Raw genomic sequence first — 24,739 nt, forward strand, 5'->3', positions numbered from 1 at the left:
ATTAAGCACTTTTTTTAAGGATGCTAATTAAATAATCAACGATTTGTGACATTGATCATGTGAACTTGTACAGATGATTCGATATTCTTTGGATCTTCCTTCAATGATGCTGGAGGAAAAGCAGCTAGAATGCTGATGTTATTATAATAATTTTACAACAAACCATTGAAATAGTAATAAATTCTACAGATATGCTTATAAGATTTATATAAATGAATAAACACTTTTTTTAAATAATAATGTAATTCAAACCGGTCACACAATAATTAGAAAAATGTCACTGTATTTCACATACTTCATGCCAACCAGATGATCTCTCTCTGAAAATGACACGAGCCCAAAGAAAACTATATTACAATCATATATCAGTATTCACCAAATAAACACCAAAACAAAATTATTCTTAATCCGTTTATTTATTGTTTAAAAAGCACTGGAGGGTTTTTTTTTTGTTTGTTTTTGTTGGAGGCAAACAATAAATCAATTAATCAAATCAAATCATTAGTCAAGTCTCATACCATAAAATAAGTACTGTGAGTACTGTAAAAAATGATATTTTAAAGCACACCAAAACAAAAGCATGTAATAAATAAAATAGCAGAATATTGCAAAACAAAGCAAATGAAACGAACGTTTAACATTAGGTCCTACTCATGGAGGACAGAGGTTTTCAGCATTACGTTTTATCACCTGAGGAGATACATGGAGGCTTTTGTATTGACAAAACCCATCGGTCCACTGATATGAGACATGGCTGTAGACTGAGACCTAAGATCTCATTAGACATCCTTTTAGTGTGATCGCTACAGACAATGTGACAATCAGTGCATAATTGTTTTAGTGTGTCAAAATTGATGGACAAGATCTAGATTGTACGCCAAGCAACAAAGCAGTTCTTAATAAAAAGTCGTCGATCTACATACTCTCAATCTAGAGTCGTGATTAAAAGCAGCCACGCTCACACACACACATCTTAGTTCGCTTGAGTTTGACACGCAGAGATCGGATGCCTCGGACACAGCGAACGATGCAGCATTGGGAACTACAGAATACGTGTTTTCCCCGCTATAAGATTGCTAAGCTATCTGGGTTCTGTCCTAAACCATCTAAAAAGCTATGTTCTGCATACTATAGACATCTACAGTACATAAACCAATACAAAAAGTATAAGAAACAGGACTTTCCAGTACATCGAACCAAATACAAAAGATAATAAGAACTGAAATTAAAGACCATAAAACACACGCGCACACACACACACACACACACACACACACACACACACAAAAATACAATTCAGATTTGATCCAGTGGTTTGTGATGGCTGTCCAGAGTACTAGCTGCAAATGTGTTGAGTATAATGGGAGGGGTATCAAATGCAAAGTTGAATCCAGACTGCTAAAAGAGAGCATTGTGAGTGAAAGTCAAAAAGACGTGATCACAATGGTCTCAGTCTGTCGAGGATCACGTACAAAGCTCAATGCAGCCCAAAACAGTGAACCATTGATGTCGTCAATGGTCGGCAGATGCACAGACGACTCGCTACAGGGAAACTACACCTAAAAGACGACACAAAAAAAACAACAACAACAAGACAAACCCGGCTGAACATACAAGCATTGTGACGAATACATCCTTTAATTAGCTACAGAACAAACACAGAATTCTTAAATGCTATTCTGGTTTGGTTTGTTAACCTGTCAGTTGTCATCGTGCTTCGAGTTCCTGCCAGCAGTTACACGAAGCACTCCGAATATTGCATGATTAGAAAACGGTATAGTGAACCATAAAAAAAAAGCTGTAGATTTGATACCAGACCAACTGCGTTCAGAGCTTTTGTATCCATTACACTCCCAAATGTAAAGCAAATTACAAACGAAAGCAAAGAGTCCATTTTCCTCACACTGATTCAAGCACTCAGGCGAAGGTGCGCATTTAGACAAACGTATCGATTTATCGTGACAAGTCTTTATCCCCTTCCACAGTGTTCGTTTAGTTGAGCACTATGCAGTAGCATCTATGCAGTGAAACCCATCACACTAGCAGACGACTAGCATTGTTGACAATACCAGTAAGAAAAAAGTGCAATATTGCATGTGTATTTCTTTAGTCGAGAAGAACGACGCCTGACGGCATACCTGTAGAAAATATCCGACAGTAAACAATGGTGCAAAACAAGTCAAAGAATTTTAAGGCTTTCTGAGTTTCCTGATGTGTTTTTTTTTTTGTTCTCTGAGAAAGTTGTAAAAGGTCCGCAGGCGGGACAGTTTTGGAGAGAGACCGTTTACCGGGCTCTCCCCCGTGAATACACACACACACACACACGAACGTGACGCGCAAACATTCGCACACAAGCAGCACTATTCTATTCAAGCGTGTACTGTCACCCCTAATATAAGGTGTATTACTTCTAGTAGTTCATATAATAACATCTTTACCATTGAAGCTGCAAGCATAGATATTTATCTACACGTATCCACATTACTATTAAACACATTGCTACATGTATCATCATTACATGGCCAAACAAAAGAGTTCCTCCAAGCGGAAAATAATAATAATTATAATAAATGCATGGTCTAATAAAATTAATCATTAAAAAAACCCTACCATTTCAGTTGCCGTGCTGATACTACTAATAGAAAACAAAAGGAAATAAGCACAAAAGTAATTTAAGATGACAATAACTTATTACAATTTCAGTAGGGAAAGCTATGTGGAAATGCGGCATTTGCAGGCAGTGTTTCTACCCAGAAGAAACTCACTGGCCGTTTCGGTTTCGATCGTTGCCGTTTGGTTTGTCATGAATAGTATTCGTTTAAGGAAGTTGACATCACAACTTAAAGGTTTAGCAAAGCCAAGGAGGTTTAAGAATCCGTAAAGTCTCCGCATGTGTTATGCGTGACTAATTCATGAGCGACACACAAATACTTTGTGATGATAATTCTGCAACTGGTTATTGTATCGTACAGCATGTGTGGACAACGAAAACCAAAGAGGGTTTGCCGTTCAAACAAGGTTGTGCGGAATATGAGACGATAGATGGAACGACTGTAAAAAGACCAAAGAACGAGTAACTTTTCCCTAAAACTGTGATATATTCTTTAGGGAGTGGTCGAAAACATGGCTGACAAGTGAAACAACAAAGATGGCCGACCGAAAACCTGTGCTACTGGTAGCAATTTTGTCTGCATGCCCCCGAAAAAGTCCTTTACGGCATTTCAGATGAACCTATAATACCAAAGCAGGCAATTTAAGACCAATGTTGTGTTCGGAATCACTTGTCGGTCATGTGGTGATTTAATCACGTGACTCGGGAATGTGCTTTTGTGTCTCCTTCGCCCGTTTTGGTCGTCACTGGTTGGGCGAAGGGGTTCGGAGGAAGACGTGGTGAAGTTCTTCATTTTTGGCCTGTGGAAGTGAGGACTGAGCTTAAAAGGATCCCAGCATGCACGGCGATCGAGTAAGCTTCAGTGCCTTGCGGAGATGGTGGTCACAGTGCAGAAGGCAGGGGTCCCGACGTTGGTCTACATGGCAGTGCTGGCGTACTCTGAGGAGGAGGTTGAAGCGGATCCCTGAGCCGAACCTTTACGGTTGATCATTGAGGGGTGAAAGTTGGGGTGCCGGCGGGCGTGCTTGATGAGGTGGTCGCTGCGCATGAAGCGCTTGTCGCAGAGTGGGCACAGGAAGCGTTTCTCGCCGGTGTGGGTACGCAGGTGTCGGGCCAACTCGTCAGAACGGGCGAACTTCTTCTCACAGTCGGGCCAGGTGCAAGGGAAGGGCCTCTCACCTAGACAGAGCACATGGGCGAGCCACAACTCATTAGACGACACTAATGCCGTATAAAACACACAAGTGCACTATAAAGTAAGCAATGGCTTGGTACCTGCACAATCTGCTGTTCTAGATATAAAGCATACTAACTGACGCTACTGTACTATTTGTATAGCTAGTGTACTGTAGCAGATTGGAATAACTAAATGATTTTAATACTTCAAATAGTTACAAAGTGCCAAATTTGTTGGGTGATGCAGAGAATAGACTGGACTAGGCATGTGCCGATATCACTTTTTCATGTTGCGATTAATTGCTGAAGTTTTATCACGATATACGATATTATCACGATATTGAAATAAGTTGCAAAAAAAGTGTTGCCATTGCATAACAGCTTAAAGAACTATTTTTGTAAGAACAAAAATAACTGAATGTTTAAATACAATAATGCACCAAAAATATATATAGCTCTGGAAAAAAAATTAAGAGACCACTCATTGATAAATCAATGTTACGTGGTCTCTTGATTTTTTTCAGAGCTGTAAAAGTACAATTTTCAAACAGATTAAAGTGCAAAAGAATTGTAAAGAACAGCAGGTAACAAATTAATATAAGGTCTCATTACTTAATGCATTAATTAAGATTGAGCAATAGCTACATTTGTTACAGAAAGTATAATGTTTTTGGTAATGTTAGTTAAGAAATACTGATCATTGTTAGTTTTATCTTAGGTCCATTAAAAAAAAAGTTATTTTGATTTTAATGTTATTAAACAGTAACTAAGAAATTAACATTACTTAGAACGATTCATTCTTTATAAGTAATTTTCATTGTCAGTTTGGTAATAATGAATTAACATGTTAAACTAATAAAGTCGTATGTCTCAAAGTTTTACTGAACCATAACAAATAATTAGAACAGTTCTAATTATAAGGGTTGTTGTAGTCCAGATTAAAACATAAAAATGTTTAAGTTTGAAAATAAATAGGCTATTAAGTCTTTAAGTATTAAGTATTTGGTGCTGTGATGAACAACATTGAGATTACAAAACCAATGGCTGTTTAAAAAACTACACGCTTTTTGTTTGTTTGCGGGTTTCCGGGGTAAACGCGGCATTCTGCAGTTCATCAGCGCCCTCTGCTGTCACTGAGCGGCACTTCAGCAGCGCGTCTCCTTCACTCGTTCATGTGCTTCTCATTTACATCTGAGCACTTCCCTTTGACGCAGAATACAGCGGTGTTGAGCATTTATACGGTTGATGGGCAAAGTATTCTTGAGTGCATTATACAAAAATTATAAATTGTTAATAAATTATAATTTACGATATTTTAAAGTGCCCACGAAAACAATATTGTGCATATTCATTATCGTGATAAATCGCATTATCGAAAATCGGCACATGCCTACTGGACACATGACTGTTACATAGGTGTGACGTGCTTAATATTAAATGCAAAAAGCAGTGGAAAAAAAACTCAATGCGGTCCTCACACGCACAGAAAGCTGCCTCTCAGACAATGTAAATTCAGTTCTCTTAAAGGACAACTCCGGTGAGAAATGAACCTAGGGGTAATTAACAGATGGTTACAGAGTAGATCGTTCTCTGGGATGCGTTTTCTTGAAAATCGAATGTAAAGAGTTGTATCTCTAAAAACAGATTAGCTTATAACGCTAGTCTATGGGGCACAGGGTAGACACAGGGTGGTAAAATTAAATCGCTAGTTAATACCACTAACAAGGCTCAAAATAGCCTCACACTAACACGGTAGCATAATGGGGGTCCCTACATGCAAACCGAAGCATTGAGAACTTTGTAAGAGTACAAACAGTTTAATAAGAAGATACGTTGTAAACATAGTGCCTTACGCGTTCACGGATAGGCACCGTCTCGAAAAACAGTCTCGATTAATCGATCTACGAGCGCTGTTCTAAGTGAGCTGGTCGATAGAAATTAAGTTTGTGAAATGTAATAACATGGACATTTTTATTTTTATTTATTTATTTTCTCTGTTGTGTTCTGTGTTTTCTTCTGGAAACAACGGCCCATATGAGAAGTCACAGTTCCTCACTTAGCAGAGCTCTCGTCGCTCGATGAGTCGAGACTTTTTTTCCAAGATGGTGCCTGTCCGTGAACGCGAAATGCGCTCTGTTTATAAAGTGTCTTCTTATTAAACTGTTTGTACACTTACAAAGCTCTCAATGCTTCGGTTTGCATGTAGGGACCCTCATTATGCTACTGTGTTAGTGTGGGGCTATTTTGAGCCTTGTTAGTGGTATTAACTAGCGATTTAATTTCACTACCCTGTGCCCCATAGACTAGTGTTATAAGCTAATCTGTTTTTAGAGATAAAACTCTTTACATTCGATTTCCATGAAAACGCATCCCAGAGAACGATCTACTCTGTAACCATCTGTATTTGTCCTTTAAGCAGCATTCACACCTTTGTCGGAATTACCTTACAGCTTGTGCCAGCACAAACCCTCTTTTGGTGTTAAAAAACTACTGTCAGGATTTACTAAAGACATGCAGTGAAAAATTTGTGCTGAAAAGGCATGGCTGGTTATTTTTGCGGCTGAGCTTAATTTGCATATACAAAATTTATGGGAGGAGAGTATTTAAATGAATCATGAAAGGTGAGGGTTTACGCTCATCAATTTACTGGCGTTTGCGCCATTATTTAACGCCCCAAAAAAACATGTCTGAAAAAGTATAACATATGGCGGAATAGCCCTTCTGAGAGTACTTCGGCTCGGCGCAGTAAAAAGTCACGGCTGAAACATCCTCCCTCAAATCTCCCCCTGCCCCTCCCCCCTATTAACAGGAATGAGAGAGGGAGGGGGAGATTTTTCAGCCGGGACTTTTTACTGCGCCGAGTCGAAGTACTCTCAGAAGTGCTATTCCGCCATACATTATAGTTCTCCTTTTTAATTAGCTTAGAAAAGCACCATGTTTTATTTTGTGTCACCATACTTGATCGCTCAACCATTCGTGTAACTGTATTTAAATAGGGAAAACGTGGAGGTGTTTTTGGTCGCTTCTAACTTGATCTCTGTTCGGTACCATAGTGAATGAACTGGGCTTAGTGGGCTAAGCTAAATGCTATCAGATCGTCACCGCGAGTCAGAGCGATTAAGCGCACACTGAGACGAGAGGTATGTATCAACTCGTCTTAGTTAAGGGAATAACATAGTTTAATATGAAAAAGCGGTCTATAAATACCCGTTGCCAAGTCATTAACGATAATGAAACAGCAAAGCACAGCTTTAACAAAGATTAAGATAGATTTAATTTATAGTTAAGCCTTTTATTTGTAACTTTATGTTGTATTTCTCTATGCTTGTAATTAGTGTTTTGGTTCTTTTTATTACTGATACAATTCTGTTAAAAAAATGATCTGATCCATGATTCAAAAATCAGTTTTGTGATTTGTGAAACACTGTTCATAATCAGATTATAGTTGCTTTTTCATTGATGATCATATGATTACATATTCACACAATGTTAGTAAATAATTCATAATGTATTGATTCCCCCAATTATTTTGTAATGGTCTTTTCTAAAAAGAGCCTATCACTTATGATAAATTCAGAAGGTTGAAATTGCATACAAAGACCAGCGACTAGTCAAGTGGCTGCAATTACATGAAAAAGGAGAAGCAACAGGACACTTCATCATTTCCTTTTTAAAGTGATATCTCAAGATTGCATATCTGATCAACTCCCGATGAATACATTTTAATTATTTATTTGCATTATCACTCAGTGAGTTATTTAAAAGTCTTTGGAAGGTGTTTGTATTTCAAACACTTTAAAAGGCACAAATGCATGCCATTTCATATTTGCATGTAATGCAGGTATTCTCAAACTTTTTTGACAGCCACACCTATTTTGACCTAATACACATTTGTTTTCGTTTATTTTGATTATTTAATTAATTATTAGCTTTTCATTAAAATCACTACGCTAGTTTGGGAAATCCTAATGAGATCTGATGTTTAATGCCCCTCATGTTGTGGATATGAAAAAAAATATCTTTGTATTTTTCTTCTTATTCAATATGGCACATGATTGCCATATTAAAAGTAGTCAGATCACGTCACCTAAAATGTGGAATGTAATATATGCTACCAACTACAATTTTCATTATGTAATTTGCAATATGTAACTGATCACCACCAGCTATCATTAGCATACTGTACCAGGAGGACAGTCGACAGAACCAAACCGGCTATCATGAAAGTTAATCATTTGCATATGTTTTTCTTTGTCTTGTCAGTTTAAGAATTCAATTGATTTAAAACTAATCAAGATCGATAAGATGGAAAAGAGAATCAAAAATGCCCATTTTGATGAGTAATAGTGTCTGATTAATGGTTAGGCTATACGTTTTAAAAATTGGCATTAGGAATGATGAAATTTCCTTGGCATCATAACGTTATTTATTAAATACTAGGTAACATGACTTAGACCCTGTGTGTACTAATGATTTCTTAGAGTAGTAGCTACTTGTACTTGCATTTTTTTGTGATAATACGTATAGGCCCTAATAGTTTATCTTACCGTTCAAGGCTGCACTTGTGTTCCTTTAAAAACTATCACCTTGTCTCTACAGTATACATCAATTCATGAACAAAACCAAGAGGTAAATACCGTTTGTGAACAGCTCACGAAGAGAGGGACCAGGTGTGGCTTAAATGGCTCTTTTAGCTTTAGACAAATAACAGAAAGTGCATTTAAATTGGAACTTGCGCGTAAATGCGAGCGCGCACACGCGCGTTCTGAACTCGAGCTCTGTTCATATGCAAATACAGGGTTCGTCACTATACTACTATACTCGTCCTCCCTCACGCGCTCCTTCCTTTGTTCATAAACTTTCTTTGTTCGGAGGCCAGAGTTGGGAGTTTTCACTCTTTTGTTCAACTAACGAGTAGTGAATTATATTATGATGCACAAATTCACCTTTAATATCTCTATTAGTCGTTAGTGAGAGTTGACGGAGAGAGCCCTGACAACAGTCAACAAACAAACGGTCGACAGTTTAAAGTTACTCTAACCGAGAATTGCAATAAAACACCTCAAAATGACTAAAACCTCTCAACAGTGGATTTTAAAACTAATACATAGGATACCGTTTATAAAACGGTAAAAAGGCATTATGGTACCCAAGTTAAAGGCAAGAACAGTATATAACGTTACATATACAAAGTACACACACATATATATATATATACACGTGTTTGAATGTTAGGCTAAATAATGTCTGCGGCATTCGCGTCCTACCGCTCCCATGTGCTTCAGCTTACCTGTGTGTGTCCTGATATGCGCTTTCAGGTGGGACGATTTGCCATACACCCTGTCACACCCGTCGAAAGTACAGGGGTGACGCTTGGTGGGGGACCGGGGTGCTCCCCCCCCTCCCCAAAACTGCTGAGCAGTGTTATTGTACTGTCCCGGGACAGGGGTGGCAGAGGGGGTCATGGTCGGCGTTGGGGTGGTGGAGTCTGACAACGTGGTGTAGCCGCTCTCTCCGCATGACGAGTTGCTGCTTTCGGAGTAGGCCGACATAGGACGAAACTTGCCATGGAGGTCGGTGAGGATCTCTGCCACCGTCATCATATTGGCCCCCTCTAACCGTAGCGTCTCCCGCACCTCCCTGTCCTCGCTCGACCCGTCTGGCTCCCCGGCAGGAAGGCCCTGAGGAGGGGCCTGAGCCGCACCAGACACCGGGGTGGGTCGATGGAGGACGGGACCGCTGGATATCGACACCAGGCACTCGGCGGCCAGATAATCCGAATAGGCGAACGACATTTTATCGCGACTGCTTTTAACGACACAACAAAAGTTATGATGGAGAGCCTCGTTTCCTGAGCCCGTTCGGTTCTTCTCCAAAGACTTTCAACACGTTGTTTTTGCTCATCAGCAGGGACCGTTGCTATTTATCTATAATAAATAGAAAACAAATTAAATTAACGATAGAAAAATTCCAAAAGAAGTTAAAAAAAATAATACGCTACCGACGTGTCTGCGTTTCAAGCCCCAACGTGGTGTCCTACATTGCCCCTCGTTTCATTGTGTCTGCTGCTAGAACCGGCAAAGCCCACGCCACGCCCCCGGTAGCGAATTTATGATTCCTACTACAGAGAAGGCCTGACTAATGAATAATAAATACGTAACGCGCCGTTCGCTCAGTACGTTGAACGGATTGGCTGAAAAGAAGACGTTGGTAAAGTAGGCGTGGCTTAGCAGGCGAACACACGAATCACGGTGAGCTCATAAATATTAATTATAATGCGTGACAGGACGCTCCAGGAAGGTTACCAAGCAACTTCAGCGTGGCATAATTAATATTCATACACTGACATTTGCCATAGTAGGCTTCGTAGTCTTTCAGTCGTCAGCATGCAAAGAGAAACACGCACCGGGTCACGTGGTAAACTGACGCGCAATACGGGCGTGGAGCAAAGATACTATTTAATAAGAAGTCGAATGACACTAGAAAAACAACAAGAAACCTTTCTAATCACAGTGCTGTTTGATTCAAATAATGACCTTTGAGAAGTGCATAATTAATAATAGTATTAACAGCTTCTCGAATTCTTATTAGCTGGTCACATCATAGTATAGCGGCCAAATGAAATTAATTGTGTTCATTTTGATAGACCCATTTAATGTTTATAGGAACCTAATCTACAAAACAAGACATACTTAATGGATAACTGAGTAGTATTTAGTTAATGGAATTAATTCATAAACATTTTTGGTCCCGTTTTTTTCAGTTACGCCTAAGATGGAGGCAGGTCACAACATGCCCTGTTTACACTCACTGATCTCTCATGAGGTTGCACTCTAATCCTAAAATATAAGCCCTTAACTTTTAAAAATTGTATTAAACAACACCCTTTTGCCATAAACCGGTGTCATCAGAGTGCACACAGTGTACCCCCCGGCAGATTAGACTGAGTTTATCAATACAGGCCTTTAGACGCTCCTCCCAAGACCAGATGGAGTCTGGTGTCAGAGTATTACAGAGAGCAACGCCATGAAAATCCATGATCATGAGATATAGGGAGTCACTATGGATGAAGTAGGGCAACCTGAAAGCCCTAACAGATGCTGTGAATCATGCATGATGGTCTCCTCCCTTTTTTGCCCAACATTTCAGGCAGTGGAAAAATAGGTAGAGCTTTGGAGAATTGAAAGGAATAATGGAATGCTGTTAGTAGGTCAGTGAAAATAAAGGCAGCATAGATAGTTAATGTGTGTTTTGTATGTGGTGTTCTTGGGGCCAAACACACACACACACACACACACACACACACACACACACACACACACACACACACACACACACACACGCACACACACACAAGATTTTCATGTTTTATGGGGAGTTCTATGCTTTCTATAGACATTATTTTTATCCTATAGCTACAAACTGTATATTATATCCCCTAATACTAATTTACCCCCAAATCTACCCATTACCTGAAAAAAAATAACCACTTAATATTATTTATAAGCTATTTTTCTCATGGAGAAGGATATTATGTTGGATATTACCATCTTTGTAGGGACAACACTTTATTTGATTCTTGTGAATTTGTTTTAAGAATTTTAAATATTTTAATATTAAATATAAAATATTTAAATATTTTTACTGCAGAACAATGAAAAGAAACAAATTAATGACTTGAAAATGACTTGAAAAGCACTGAAGCTTTTGTTTGTTGTTGTGCTTGACTGCCCAGCAGATGGCGCCGTATTTGAGGAAGAGGAGCCTTTCCTTTCCACAACTGTCTAGTGAACTTGCTTACAGATTAGATTTAAACTTTACCCTTATTACCACTCATATTGACACATTTAACCCTGTAAAGCAGAGGTAATCACCTCAATTTTATTTAGAGGCCAAGAGCAGAAATATACAATAATGAAGCAGTTGCTGATAGGATGAAAATAAGATTATTTAGATAAGAATTTGATGTAAATTAGCAAGATATTTATAATGAAGACTTAAAATACAAGTATTATTCCCAATATGTCTTAAAATTATAATTAAATTCCATGGGGGGCAAAACATGTAATGCAATACAATGATGATTGAGAGACTTACAAATAAACATCCCTCAAAAGCCTATGTATATGATAGGCCTATGTATCATATTTGAAAAATCACAACCCAATGCAGTACAAAATAAAGGTACACCTGTAAAAAAAAAAAAAAAAAAAAAAAAAAAAAAAAAAAAAAAAAAAAAAAAAAGAACTATATAGAAAATTCCTTCATGATGATTTGTTGTTACAGATTAGCTGTTTGTTGTGTTTCATTCATCCGGTTTCACAGACAAAGCATAAACCTAGTCCCAGACTAAAAGGCATGTTTTAGCTGTTTTAACTGAACGCAACTTAAAACATGTCTGTACCATTGTTTTTTAAGATGCACAACACCAGTAATGTTTTTTCTTTTTCTTTCCTGAGGCACGTTTATCAAAAAGCTATTTAAATGCACTAATTGAACTAAGACTTAATCCTGGCTTAATCCCCTCTGTGAAACCATGCATGCTATTGATTCCCTGAATTTCCCTGCGTGTTTAATAATCCGTTGTTGCCTAATTAACAAACCTCATTAATAAACCTGTTGCCTCATTAATAAAATATAACTAAATCTATCTATCAACAATTGCAAATTGTAGCAAAAATTTTTAGTGCTCTAAAACATTTCTTAGCTGAATACATTAATACCAACTGACATTGAACATGATATGTTGGCCCAATGAAGGCCAAGTTCAGTATACAGGTCCTTCTAAAAAAAGTTAGCATATTGTGATAAAGTTCATTATTTTCCATAATGTAATGATAAAAATTTAACTTTCATATATTTTAGATTCATTGCACACCAACTGAAATATTTCAGGTCTTTTATTGTTTTAATACTGATGATTTTGGCATACAGCTCAAAAAATTTGCATATCATGAAAAGGTTCTGTAAACGAGCTATTAACCTAATCATCTGAATCAACTAGTTAACTCTAAACACCTGCAAAAGATTCCTGAGGCTTTTAAAAACTCCCAGCCTGGTTCATTACTCAAAACCGCAATCATGGGTAAGACTGCCGACCTGACTGCTGTCCAGAAGGCCATCATTGACACCCTCAAGCGAGAGGGTAAGACACAGAAAGAAATGTCTGAATGAATAGGCTGTTCCCACAGTGCTGTATCAAGGCACCTCAGTGGGAAGTCTGTGGGAAGGAAAAAGTGTGGCAAAAAATGCTGCACAACGAGAAGAGGTGACCAGATCCTGAGGAAGATTGTGGAGAAGGACCGATTTCAGACCTTGGGGGACCTGCGGAAGCAGTGGACTGAGTCTGGAGTAGAAATATCCAGAGCCACTGTGCACAGGCGTGTGCAGGAAATGGGCTACAAGCCCCGCATTCCCCAGGTCAAGCCACTTTTGGGCTACAGAGAAGCAGCACTGGAATGTTGCTCAGTGGTCCAAAGTACTTTTTTTCGGATGAAAGCTAATTTTGCATGTCATTCGGAAATCAAGGTGCCAGAGTCTGGAGGAAGACTGGGGAGAAGGAAATGCCAAAATGCCTGAAGTCCAGTGTCAAGTACCCACAGTCAGTGATGGTCTGGGGTGCCATGTCAGCTGCTGGTGTTGGTCCACTGTGTTTTATCAATGGCAGGGTCAATGCAGCTAGCTATCAGGAGATTTTGGAGCACTTCATGCTTCCATCTGCTGAAAAGCTTTATGGAGATGAAGATTTGTTTTTTCAGCATGACCTGGCACCTGCTCACAGTGCCAAAACCACTGGAAATGGTTTACTGACCATGGTATTACTGTGCTCAATTGGCCTGCCAACTCTCCTGACCTGAACCCCATAGAGAATCTGTGGGATATTGTGAAGAGAAAGTTGAGAGACGCAAGACCCGACACTCTGGATGAGCTTAAGGCCGCTATGGAAGCATCCTGGGCCTCCATAACACCTCAGCAGTGCCACAGGCTGATCGCCTCCATGCCACGCCGCATTGAAGCAGACTGAACTTAATTATATGAAGGTTGAATTTTTTTGTATTAAGAACACTTTTCTTTTATTGGTCGGATGAAATATGCTAATTTTTTGAGATGGGAATTTTGGGTTTTCATGAGCTATATGCCAAAATCATCAGTGTTAAAACAATAAAAGACCTGAAATATTTCAGTTGGTGGCAATAAATCTAAAATATATGAAAGTTTAATTTGTATCATTACATTATGGAAAATAATGAACTTCATCACAATATGCTACTTTTTTTAGAAGGACCTATATTTTCACGATCCCCCATGATCTTTATGTATATGTGTACTGAGTGGCAAATGATGCGCTGCATCTCTGCAGATGATGAGGTTATGGATGGTGCATGACAGCATCTGAAATACAAAATTGAGTCTCTTCCATTTTTTTTGTGAAAACGGTTATGTGTATGAAGGCCAAAATTAGCAAAAATGAACAGTATGACTGGGTATGTTTAAGCGTACAGTATACAAAAAAAAATAAAAAATCTAACAATATATTAATTAGAAATGAATAATTTATGCTAACTGTTGAGAATATGCTGACTGTCTGTGTAGCTATAGGCCTAGCTGAGCTCCAGAAAATCAGTAATGAGGTGGCGACAGTTACAGATTTAAAAAATAAAAAGGCAGGAATAAAGAACCCTAAACTCTGACCATCAGCCTCGCTGAGGAGAAATTCACCTTCCCCACTCCTAATCCTGAGCGCATGCAGCCTGTCATCACAATCCTCTGACCAGGAGTGTGAGCTGGTAACGCCATGCGCCATCATAGGGATCCTTGTAGAGTTTGAGGGATTTGAGTGTGGTTGTTTTTCTGACCTGTAAGGTTACCAGAATAATAATCATACACGGTGTGTTAATAGGCCAGAGGAGAACTGGCACCCTGACTGAGCCTGGTTTCTCCCAAGGTTTATTTTTCTCATCATGCCCTGATGGAGTTTTGGTTCCTTGCCACTGTCGCCTTTGGCTTGGCTTGCTCAGTTGGGGACACTAAAATTGTGATCAAAGTTATTCAACTAAATATATAAATAAAATTAATGAATTAGGTTTTATTTAATTCCATAAACTATAATACTGATCTGCCAACATTGTTGCTATATGATAAATTAAAATAAGCTGATAACATCACTATTTTCTCCACAACAATGGTACAGCCAAATCTAATTTTGTTGAAATATTGTCCTGTTTGACACTGTGAAGCTGCTTTGACACAATCGTGGTTGTATAAGCACTATATAAATAAAGTTGATTGATTGATTGATAGATAGATACAGAAATGTTGATAGCCACCGTTAAAGTCATCGCTAAATTGGATTCATTTGGACGGCCATGCTAAAAGTGTGCGGTTTTATTAAGAGGATTTTAGGACTTAGTGTTGGGAGGAAATAATTTAAGTGTGTAACAACAGAAATTTTGTCTGATTTCTAACCCTGTATTGATGTAAAGTAAATGGAGTCGATGAGTCGATTCACAGATTGGTAACACGTGTATCTTGTTTCAGTAATGGGCGTGGAGAGAGTATAAAACGCCTGGAGAAACGGAAGCAGGGTAGAGAGAGAGCGACTGCTGACGCACCCCACAGAGACTGAGTATTGCCCGGAAGCCGGAAGGACCGTAACCCGGAAGTTAAACGTTACGTGAGTGTTTTGAGAAGTCACACGCCTGAGAAATAAAGTCGTCAGGAGTCACGCCAACCCCCTTGTCCTCTTCCTTCTCCGCTAACGAACTTACTACACTGGTGCCGAAACCCGGGAGGGAAGCAGGACAGCGCCGCCGCCATGCAGACTTCGTCCTCCACCCCACTTGCGGACATCATATCATCCCTCGCGGTCCTTCACCGCGAACAACACCAGGCTCTGCTGGACCTTCGGACGGACCAGGAACGGCGATTCCAAGCCATCGTCCAAGGCCAGCAGGAAGACCGCGAGAGGTTCCGGAGCTGGCTCGACCGGGAGGCTCGCGCCGAGGCCGCCGGGCAGACCAGCGCACCGGTTCACATGCCGATGCACAAGATGGGGCCACAGGACGATCCCGAGGCCTTCCTCGAACTATTCTTAAAATCAGCGGAGGCCTGCGGATGGCCCCGTGCGCAGTGGCCGGTGCGCTTGATTCCACTTCTGTCCGGAGAAGCCCAGGCGGCCGCGCAACAACTTCCGGTGGCGAACCTCCTGGTATATGATGACCTCAAGAGGGCCATCATCCAGCGGGTCGGCCGGTCGCCAGAGCAGCACCGCCAGCGGTTCCGTTCCCTGGACTGGGGTGAGGCCGGCCGGCCCTTCGCGATGGCCCAGCAGCTCCAGGACTCCTGCCGCAAGTGGCTAATGGCCGGCGGAAGCGATGTGGACCATGTCGTCGATCTCGTAGTACTGGAGCAGTTTTTCACTCGGCTCCCCAAGAGAACGGCCGAGTGGGTCCAGTGCCACCGGCCCACGTCGCCGGAGACGGCCATCAATCTGGCGGAGGACCACATGGGGGCGTGCCCGGGAGTCGGCGACCCCGTACTAACCTCTTCCTCTCTCTCTCCCCCCTCTGTCTCTCTCTCTCGCCCTGTCCCTCTCCCTAGGTCCCGCCCACCGGGCCCTCCTCGCGTTCCCCCCAGAGGCCAGATTCGTTCAGGAAGACGCCAAAAATTGGGACAGGTGGTTAGAGCCCTTTTTATTTGCCTTGCGGGAGGTCCCGCAAGCCTCCACGGGGTTTTTCCCCTTCGAGCTTCTCTATGGATGCCAGCCTCGGGGAGTGCTGGATGTCCTGCGAGAAACTTGGGAAGAGGGACCATCTTTGGCTAAAAATGAAATTCAGTATGTGCTGGACTTGCGAACAAAACTCCACACATTGGGGCGGCTATCCAGAGAGAATTTGTTGCAAGCCCAGGACCGCCAGAGCCGGTTGTATAACAGGGGAACTAAACTACGCAAATTCACGCCGGGAGAGAAGGTACTTGTATTACTCCCAACGTCGAGCTCGAAATTGATGGCTAAGTGGCAGGGGCCGTTTGAGGTCGCACGACAAGTCGGGATCTCGATTATGAGGTAATACGGTCCGATAGGAGCGGGGCTCGTCAAATTTATCACCTCAATCTCCTCAAAAAATGGAATGAGGTCGAATCAGTGTTGTTGGCAACGGTGATCGGGGGGGAGGATGATCTCGGGCCGGAGGCGAACATCAAAGCACAATCAGTCGCGCTGGCCCCCGGGGGAGATCACCTCTCGCCGTCCCAACTCACTGATTTATCAAAATTACAGTCCGAGTTTGCCGACGTGTTCTCGCCCCTACCGGGTCGTACTAATCTGATTCAGCACCATATTGAGACCAAGCCGGGCGTGGTAGTTCACAGCCGGCCGTATCGCTTACCTGAACACAAGAAAAAGGTGGTTCAGGAGGAATTAGGTGCGATGCTCGACATGGGGGTAATAGAGGAATCCAGCAGTGACTGGGCGAGCACGATAGTTTTGGTTCCTAAAACCGACGGCTCTGTCCGGTTTTGTGTGGATTATTGCAAGGTGAATGCTGTGTCGAAATTCGACGCGTATCCAATACCGCGGGTTGACGAGTTGCTTGATCGGCTGGGCACGGCTCGCTTTTATTCGACATTGGACTTAACAAAGGGCTATTGGCAGATCCCCTTGTCTCCATTGGTCAAAGAAAAGACAGCTTTCACCACGCCGTTTGGATTGCACCAATTTGTCACACTTCCATTCGGTTTGTTTGGGGCTCCCGCTACCTTTCAGCGTCTCATGGACAGGATTCTACGTCCCCATGTGACATATGCTGCTGCCTACCTAGATGATATCGTGATCTACAGTAACGATTGGCAGCGGCATATGCAGCATGTCAGGACGCTGAGGGGAGCGGGGCTCACGGCCAACCCGAAGAAGTGTGCAATTGGGCGGGTGGAGGTAAGGTATCTGGGCTTCCACTTGGGCCATGGGCAGGTGCGTCCCCAAATTAATAAGATCGCCGCGATTGCGACCTGTCCGCGGCCCAAGACCGAAAAGGAGGTGAGGCAGTTCTTGGGGCTGGCGGGATATTATAGGCGGTTCATACCCAATTATTCGGACCTCACCAGCCCTCTGACTGACCTCACTAGAAAGGGGGTACCAGTAACGGTCCAGTGGATGGAGCCATGCCAGCAGGCCTTCACCCGAGTTAAGGCTGCTCTGTGTGGCGGGCCGCTATTACACTCCCCTGACTTTTCTCTCCCCTTTTTGTTGCAGACTGACGCGTCGGACAGGGGGTTGGGCGCAGTCCTGGCCCAGGAGGTGGAGGGGGGAGAGCGGCTGGTGCTGTACATTAGCCGCACCGGCCAGCAGCACCATCGAGAAAGAGTGCCTTGCCATCAGGTGGGCCGTTCTCACCCTCCGCTACTACCTCCTGGGGCGGGAGTTCACCCTCTGTTCGGACCACGCTCCGCTCCAATGGCTCCACTGCATGAAGGATACCAACGCGCGGATCACCCGTTGGTATCTAGCTCTTCAGCCTTTTAAGTTCAAGGTGGTCCACAGGCCGGGTGCTCAGATGGCTGTGGCTGACTTCCTCTCCAGAAATGGGGAGGAGGGGCTGCAGGCCGGACGGCTCCCCGGCCTGAGTCGGGCGGTGGGGGTATGTGGCAAGGGGGGCGTGGTTCAGCGAGGTCTGCAGCGGGAGATAGAGTCTCGGGACGAGTGGTAAGTGAGTGGGTTGGACGCAGATTGGTAACACCTGTATCTCGTTTCAGTAATGGGCGCGGAAAGAGTATAAAACGCCTGGAGAAACGGAAGCAGGGGAGAGAGAGAGCGACTGCTGACGTACCCCACAGAGACTGAGTATTGCCCGGAAGCCGGAAGGACCGTAACCCGGAAGTTAAACGTTACATGAGTGTTTTGAGAAGTCACACGCCTGAGTGTGCACGTTTGTTATTGAGTTTGAAATAAAGTCGTCAGCAGTTACGCCAACCCCCTTGTCCTCTTCCTTCCACACTAACGAACTTACTACACTAAGCAACCGGGTAAACAGCGGCTGCTTTGACAAAAACGAACTCCGGTTCGGGCCTGGCTCAGACCCAAATAGGAACACAGTCCAGTGGGGGCAGGATGAAGGGTTAGCAATCGAATTCAGGTTCGGTCCAGGCAATAGAACCAAGTGTAAAAGCATGCTTAGAATGGAAGTGAAGGAGGCCCATTTTTGGGGGATTTAAAGCACTTATGTGATTAATTTTCTAAAAGCAGTTGCATTTATCTCTTAAAACCGTTTTAGTTATTTATGGTTTTAGAGCTTTTCAGCATTAACTTATATAGCAACAAGGTTGTAAAATTGAAAAGATGTACACAGAAAAGCTAGTGAGTGATTTTAAACTCTTAAATCATGTGAAAACAGATATTGTTTACACCTTGTTGTGAAACTTTTGTAACTGTGTGTATTTTAGTGTTTACATATTGGCCCCATATATTGGGTAATATAAAATAATTATTAATTATTAAAACATTAATCTAATGTTAATCCAAAATAGAATAAAACAAATGGATCTTTAAACACTAAACATTTAACAAGCATTATAATTAAAATAGTAAAATATTTAAATAATTAAACTTTTCAAAGGTTTTGAAGCACCCCGCCAGCAGACAAAGGAATGCTTTGCTCAATGCTCAAGCCATGCCAAATCTGTGAGCATGTTATGAGAAGGATGAGGCGCTGTTCAAGATGTCCATCGGTATGCTGCGAGATTTTGTTAGCTGGATGGTCCCCTGGTGGGCATCTATCTTCTGATTGGTGTCTGAATGTCCTGTGGGTTTTTACAGAGGCTTAACTCAACATCTATCCAGTCACTTATGTGGTTATGCTTTCCTAGTAATGGTCTCTCCTATGAAGTGCTGGTGCAGGGCATTACTTTAAATCCAATCACTTATGGCTATGTCTCCGGTCTGTCTGTCGCTCCAAAATCTCTGTTTAATTATGTTGCTAATCTTCTTCAGTGGTAAGTGCTTAATATCTTATTCTTTAATATCCCCTGAATATTTTGACATATGTAAAATGGCCTAGTAAATGGCCAAGAGAAGTTTATGTAAGTAAGTACTTTTGCATTCAATGATGGTTTTTAACTTTTTTTTACAAGCTGACTGCCACAATCTGCACCAAGGTCAACTTTGCAAGTCTACTTGCCCTGGTAAGACAATAAATGTTGATAAATATGTTTTGGCTTTTTATCCATACAAAATTATAGATATTATCCTACACACATATTACCATAGACATCTATAGTTTTCTTATACAGGTCATTTTAAATATACTGTCTAATCCTTCAGACAACATTACATATCATTTTTACAATTAAGGATTTTACCAAATTGAGGATTTGTCTGATTTAGCTCACTCCAGGCGACAAATTTGTTCCTTAAGTATAAATAAATGCACATAAACAATCTCTCTCACGCACACACACAATTAAATGATTGTGTGTACAGATGTGCAGAAAGGGCAAAGGCACACCTATAGATACAGTACAACGATAACCAGTGCCTGGAAAGGTCCTTCATCAGGAGGCAGTCAGTTGGCTTTGGACTGTGTGGTTGACATTGCTGTCCGACCAGGATGTCCAGAAATGACATTAAAGGTATGGTCTTTTTATGCATGCAGTTTTGTCATTCAAACTCTAAATTTAAATATATAGTCTTTTTATTTATTGTTTTACATTTACTTGTTTAAATTTACATTTATTTGTTTTAAAATAGAGTAAAAGCAGCTAAATCGATGCAGTATACCGTAGGAATTTAGTAAATAAAGTATTTAAGTACCGGTAGATCAGAATAACCATGTTTGGTACAATGACAAACAAAACTGAGTACACTGTCTGTAAGACACAAGTTAAACACCTCAAATATTTGAAAAAGCCAATATTTATGAACAATGTGAATCCACTAAAAACACAATTATTTTCTTTTCAAGAAATAAACCTAAATAATAAATGTAAATTAAGCTAAATTAACTGTTTTTAAGATTTTTAGGCATGCAGTATGTCCAATCTCAAACAATCAATTAAGCGATGTTCAAAGAGTTAAAGTTATATATATTTTTAGAGTGCATATTTATATTCTTGCTTTACGATGCAACATGTTTTATAACAACATTTGTAAGCACTCGAGATTCATGGACACATGGATTTAATCTGAAGATAATAGTAAATAATAATTTAAAATAATAACCATTTATTCAGGCACCATGTTTAAAATATGTTTAAAGGTGTCATGAACTGGCTTTAAAAATTTTTTATACTGTTGCCTGTGGTCAACTTATGTGTGGTTTTTACATTCAAAAATACCATAACTAATAAGTAATAGGCTATTTTCTAGACTGGTTTTGAGGCTCTCTCCTCTCTCCTGTTTCGCCACTCGATGACGTCAAGATACGAACACGATCGTTTTCTGGGCCTGGTGTCTATAAAAGCTTTTCTTTGACTAACAATGAAGTTTTCAGCTCTGAAACTTACAGGATATTCTTATATAACCATGACCTTTTATATATCAAAATCTCCAGGGAAAGTTGATTTCTCAATTCATCACCCCCCTTTAATCTCTTCCTTATTTGTTTTCCAAAGCTGAGGAACATACAAATAAAGCATAGCTCACCGAAAAGAGACAATTCAGTGCTACGCTTGAAAAACATAAGGTAATTTTAAAGTTTCTGTTGGTGCTATTTATGCTCACTCATGCTGTTCTGACATAACCTTTTCTGTATTTGCACTGTTTCTGCTGTCAAGAGATAGTCTGTATTTATCATGGATGGGATGAGTGTTGAGAGGTTGAAGGTCCATCTGGTGTTTTGATTTCTCAGAGAGTCATTGGAGAAGAACCCCCTACGGTTCTCACTCGAGGGGGGAAAGGTCACAAAGCTCTGCCCACAGGAGGCTGAGCAGGTGTGGACCCTCAACATCAAGAGATCCATTCTGAGCATGTTCCAGACCTCTCACTCAGGACGAGTCAGTGAGACGCTGAGAGAGGTGAGAGAGGAAATGTAGCTCACTCTGCATGCAGTTTCGTACAGGGCCCATTTTTATATGATAAACACATGCTCGTTTTTTTTTAAATATATTTGAGAAATATGCAAATGTGAAGTATATTACAAAGTGGGTTATTTCATTAAAAACTGCAAAATACACTATGGTCAAACAAATAGGATCAGATTAGATTTACAAATAGATAAATAATACTTTTATTCATCAAGGATGTATTTCATTGGTAATACTTTACAATATGGGTGTGGTAATATGCAGTAATTCATGCTTAACAAATGCACAGATAATCATGAGTTAATGTATGACTCATGATGAACTAAACCATTTATTAATTATTACTGCACCAGCAACTAATGAAGATTCTATATTATTAATAGATTAAATAATCATTCAATTGTTATTAGTTAAATGTGTCATAATGTATTAATTCCCTAATAACATATTATATTAACTATATTTATGTGTTAAATACCACAACGGGTCAAAGCCATGCATTTCAACTTCCAGTTGTCTGCTTTAATTAATTATTAGCCAACGGTTTACAACGGTTTCATTATGTTGTGACTTTACTAGTTGAGGCACATGACTATGTATTAATTAATTCAAAATTAATTCAAAACCCACAACCACAATTGCATATTACTTAGCAATTAGTTAATAGTCATATGTGAGATAGATTCAAAGACGACTGATGTCACGGTCTTGCGACCAATGTGTCAGAAATTTAGCATGATCATCTCATAGTGGGTTTGCTGCTACAATGTATGTCTAGCCAATAAAAATGTACCATGCATCAATGGTGTCTTGATCAACGTGACATGACACTAAAACTGGCTTTTTAAATTTTTTTATACTGTTGTCTGAGGTCAACTGATGACGTTTGTGTGGTTTTTACATTCAAATACATCATAACTATTAAGGAATGGGCTATTTTTTACACTGGTTTTGAGGCTCTCTCCTGAACGCTGGGTTTTGATGGGCGTGCACCGTGCAGTACTGGATACTTGGAAGTAAACGCCCACAGCTAGGATTGGATAAGATTTGCATATTTAATGAGCTTCAGCTCCTCTATGCCCCTGTCAGTTCGGTTCACATGAGGGAAGGGTTGTTTTGAAAGCAGCAACCGGAATTATTCAAGTATGTCTTTATCAAACAAACACAATGATTTATTTCTCATCCACCTGCGATTGATTGGACTATTAGTTTTGTATTACATAGCCCGCACGATCATTTGATATAAGCACGAACCACACACACACACACACACACACACACACACATGCGTGCACCCTTCAAATGTCAAGTCGAGAGAGAGAGAACACAGTAGAACGGAAGAAAGGAATATTACGAGATTCATCGGCATGCCGACGGGCTTACATTTTAGTAGCCTGTCTGGAAAACACACAGCCCTGGGACGTTGGGCTTTGCAAGTCCAGCGTGCTAAAGGTATGTTCTGTTAGACATGTACACATAAGCAAAACGATCTATAACAATGCAACATTATTACATATAAAAAACAGGTTTTACTCACATAAGTGTGTTGCACAACTCCTTCTGTCGGATCCAATATAGAAGAATCCAATATAGAAGAAGGACGTTTTCAGCTCTGAAACTTACAGGACATTCTTCTATTACCATAACCTTTTATATATCAAAAGCTCAAGGGAAAGTTGATTTCTCAATTTATCACCACTTTAAAACTACTTACCTCAAGCCCCATTTGCCAAGTTGGCCTCTTTTCCCTAGCCGTGACTGCATCCACATCCAAAAGTGCATATAAAAAACACAATTGCCAAAGTGCGATTCATCTTGCTCTGTTTGTTTACCACTAGCGCATGCTTTGATGTATTATTCTTCTATACTAGCGTCTTCACTTACGATTCAATAGGTGTCATCATCATAGTACAGTATATGTACATACAGTATAAATCATAAGTATATTAGATCCATGTTGTACAGTGTGATTTATAATGATCTTATAGGATTACAGAAATCGCTCAATTTGTAGCAGGCACAAGCTTACAGACACAGCCATGGAGTCAGAAGTGGCCATATTTGAAGGCTGAGGTGCATGCTGTGAATTCTAATTCACTGACCTGACAATGAGCATAAAAGTCTTATACCAAAAAACATTTAAAAAAGTTTTAAATGTTTAAACATCATTAAAAATCTAACCTTGTTTTGAGCAATATAATATTAATGATGTTGGATTATGTTTCCTCTACAGACTGATCTGTATGGGACATGCATGAGCTCTTATGAACAGAGAGGACCATCACTGATGAAGATCAGAAACCTCCAGCAGTGCCTCAGTGACAGAATCAATCAGTTTTGGAGGCACTCTGTCCCCCTGAAGGAGGGCATGGTGGGCCCCAATTTTTGTATATCACACTTAACATTCACACAACTGATCCAATGTGAGTTTGTCTTTAGTTTGTGTATCTCTGTCTTCCAATTAGACAGTAAGTGCCGGTCTCTCGTGCATCCAGCTCCACGATGGAACAATGCTGAAGAAGGTCAACTGTACAGAAACGGTGTCACTGATTCCCCTGCCAGGCCTGTCAGAAGCATCAGAAACTAAAACTGTTTCAAGTTTAACTCTACTCAGAACCCTTGAAGTAATTCCAACGGACTTTGGTAAGACTATGGCTTTTGAAAATGTTCATATTAGCAAACAACTATACGGTTCAAAATCCGAAAGAGCTCACCTCAAATCTCTTCAGACATTTTGTCTCTAGATGTGGCTTAATATGTGCTTGATTCCTTTAGCTCAGTTTTGATTTAAATACAAATACGTTACCACTGTCCTAGTACCATTTTTTGATATTTCTAATTGAAATTTCACAATGTTACAACTCTGGGCAGCACTGATGCATCTCGAAGAAGCCTTCAATCAACAGAATGTTGCGTTAATATTGATGTACATTGCTT

General features: G+C 40.6%; 2 protein-coding genes across 4 annotated transcripts in view; one reads left to right on the forward strand and one right to left on the reverse strand.

Annotated features, from left to right (window-relative positions):
• Positions 1 to 399: 399 nt before the first annotated feature.
• Positions 400 to 9,874, reverse strand: zgc:153115 (uncharacterized protein LOC768186 homolog). 3 transcript variants are annotated; one of them, XM_067454264.1, is made up of 3 exons: positions 9,793 to 9,874; positions 9,078 to 9,714; positions 400 to 3,790 (listed from the first exon to the last, which is right to left on the reverse strand). In XM_067454264.1, exons 2-3 carry the CDS (start codon positions 9,580 to 9,582, stop codon positions 3,528 to 3,530), a joined length of 768 nt encoding a protein of 255 aa, XP_067310365.1. In that variant the 5' UTR covers positions 9,583 to 9,714; positions 9,793 to 9,874; the 3' UTR covers positions 400 to 3,527. The 3 variants fall into 3 exon arrangements, with proteins under 3 accessions (XP_067310365.1, XP_067310366.1, XP_067310364.1); XM_067454265.1 differs by having other exon boundaries at positions 9,789 to 9,866; XM_067454263.1 differs by having other exon boundaries at positions 9,078 to 9,851.
• A 9,773-nt stretch (positions 9,875 to 19,647) lies between these two features.
• LOC137089401 (uncharacterized) overlaps positions 19,648 to 24,739 on the forward strand; it is a 126,218-nt gene continuing 121,126 nt past the window's right edge. Inside the window, exons 1-7 of the mRNA XM_067452980.1 lie at positions 19,648 to 19,774; positions 19,913 to 19,963; positions 20,262 to 20,410; positions 21,392 to 21,462; positions 21,628 to 21,793; positions 24,036 to 24,173; positions 24,268 to 24,445. Of these exons, the coding sequence (XP_067309081.1) occupies positions 19,705 to 19,774; positions 19,913 to 19,963; positions 20,262 to 20,410; positions 21,392 to 21,462; positions 21,628 to 21,793; positions 24,036 to 24,173; positions 24,268 to 24,445 (823 nt within the window). The 5' untranslated portion in view covers positions 19,648 to 19,704. The remainder of the gene's footprint in view (positions 19,775 to 19,912; positions 19,964 to 20,261; positions 20,411 to 21,391; positions 21,463 to 21,627; positions 21,794 to 24,035; positions 24,174 to 24,267; positions 24,446 to 24,739) is intronic.

This window comes from Pseudorasbora parva, chromosome 9 (assembly GCF_024679245.1).
Source record: "Pseudorasbora parva isolate DD20220531a chromosome 9, ASM2467924v1, whole genome shotgun sequence".
In the NCBI taxonomy this organism is placed as follows: domain Eukaryota; kingdom Metazoa; phylum Chordata; class Actinopteri; order Cypriniformes; family Gobionidae; genus Pseudorasbora; species Pseudorasbora parva.

Coding starts and splice junctions, on each gene's coding strand:
- zgc:153115 (XM_067454264.1), bottom strand. CDS start 9,582: ATGTCGTTCGCCTATTCGGATTATCTGGCCGCCGAGTGCCTGGTGTCG. Junction 3,791..9,077: donor GCATATCAGGACACACACAG/GTAAGCTGAAGC, acceptor TGCTCTGTCTAG/GTGAGAGGCCCTTCCCTTGC.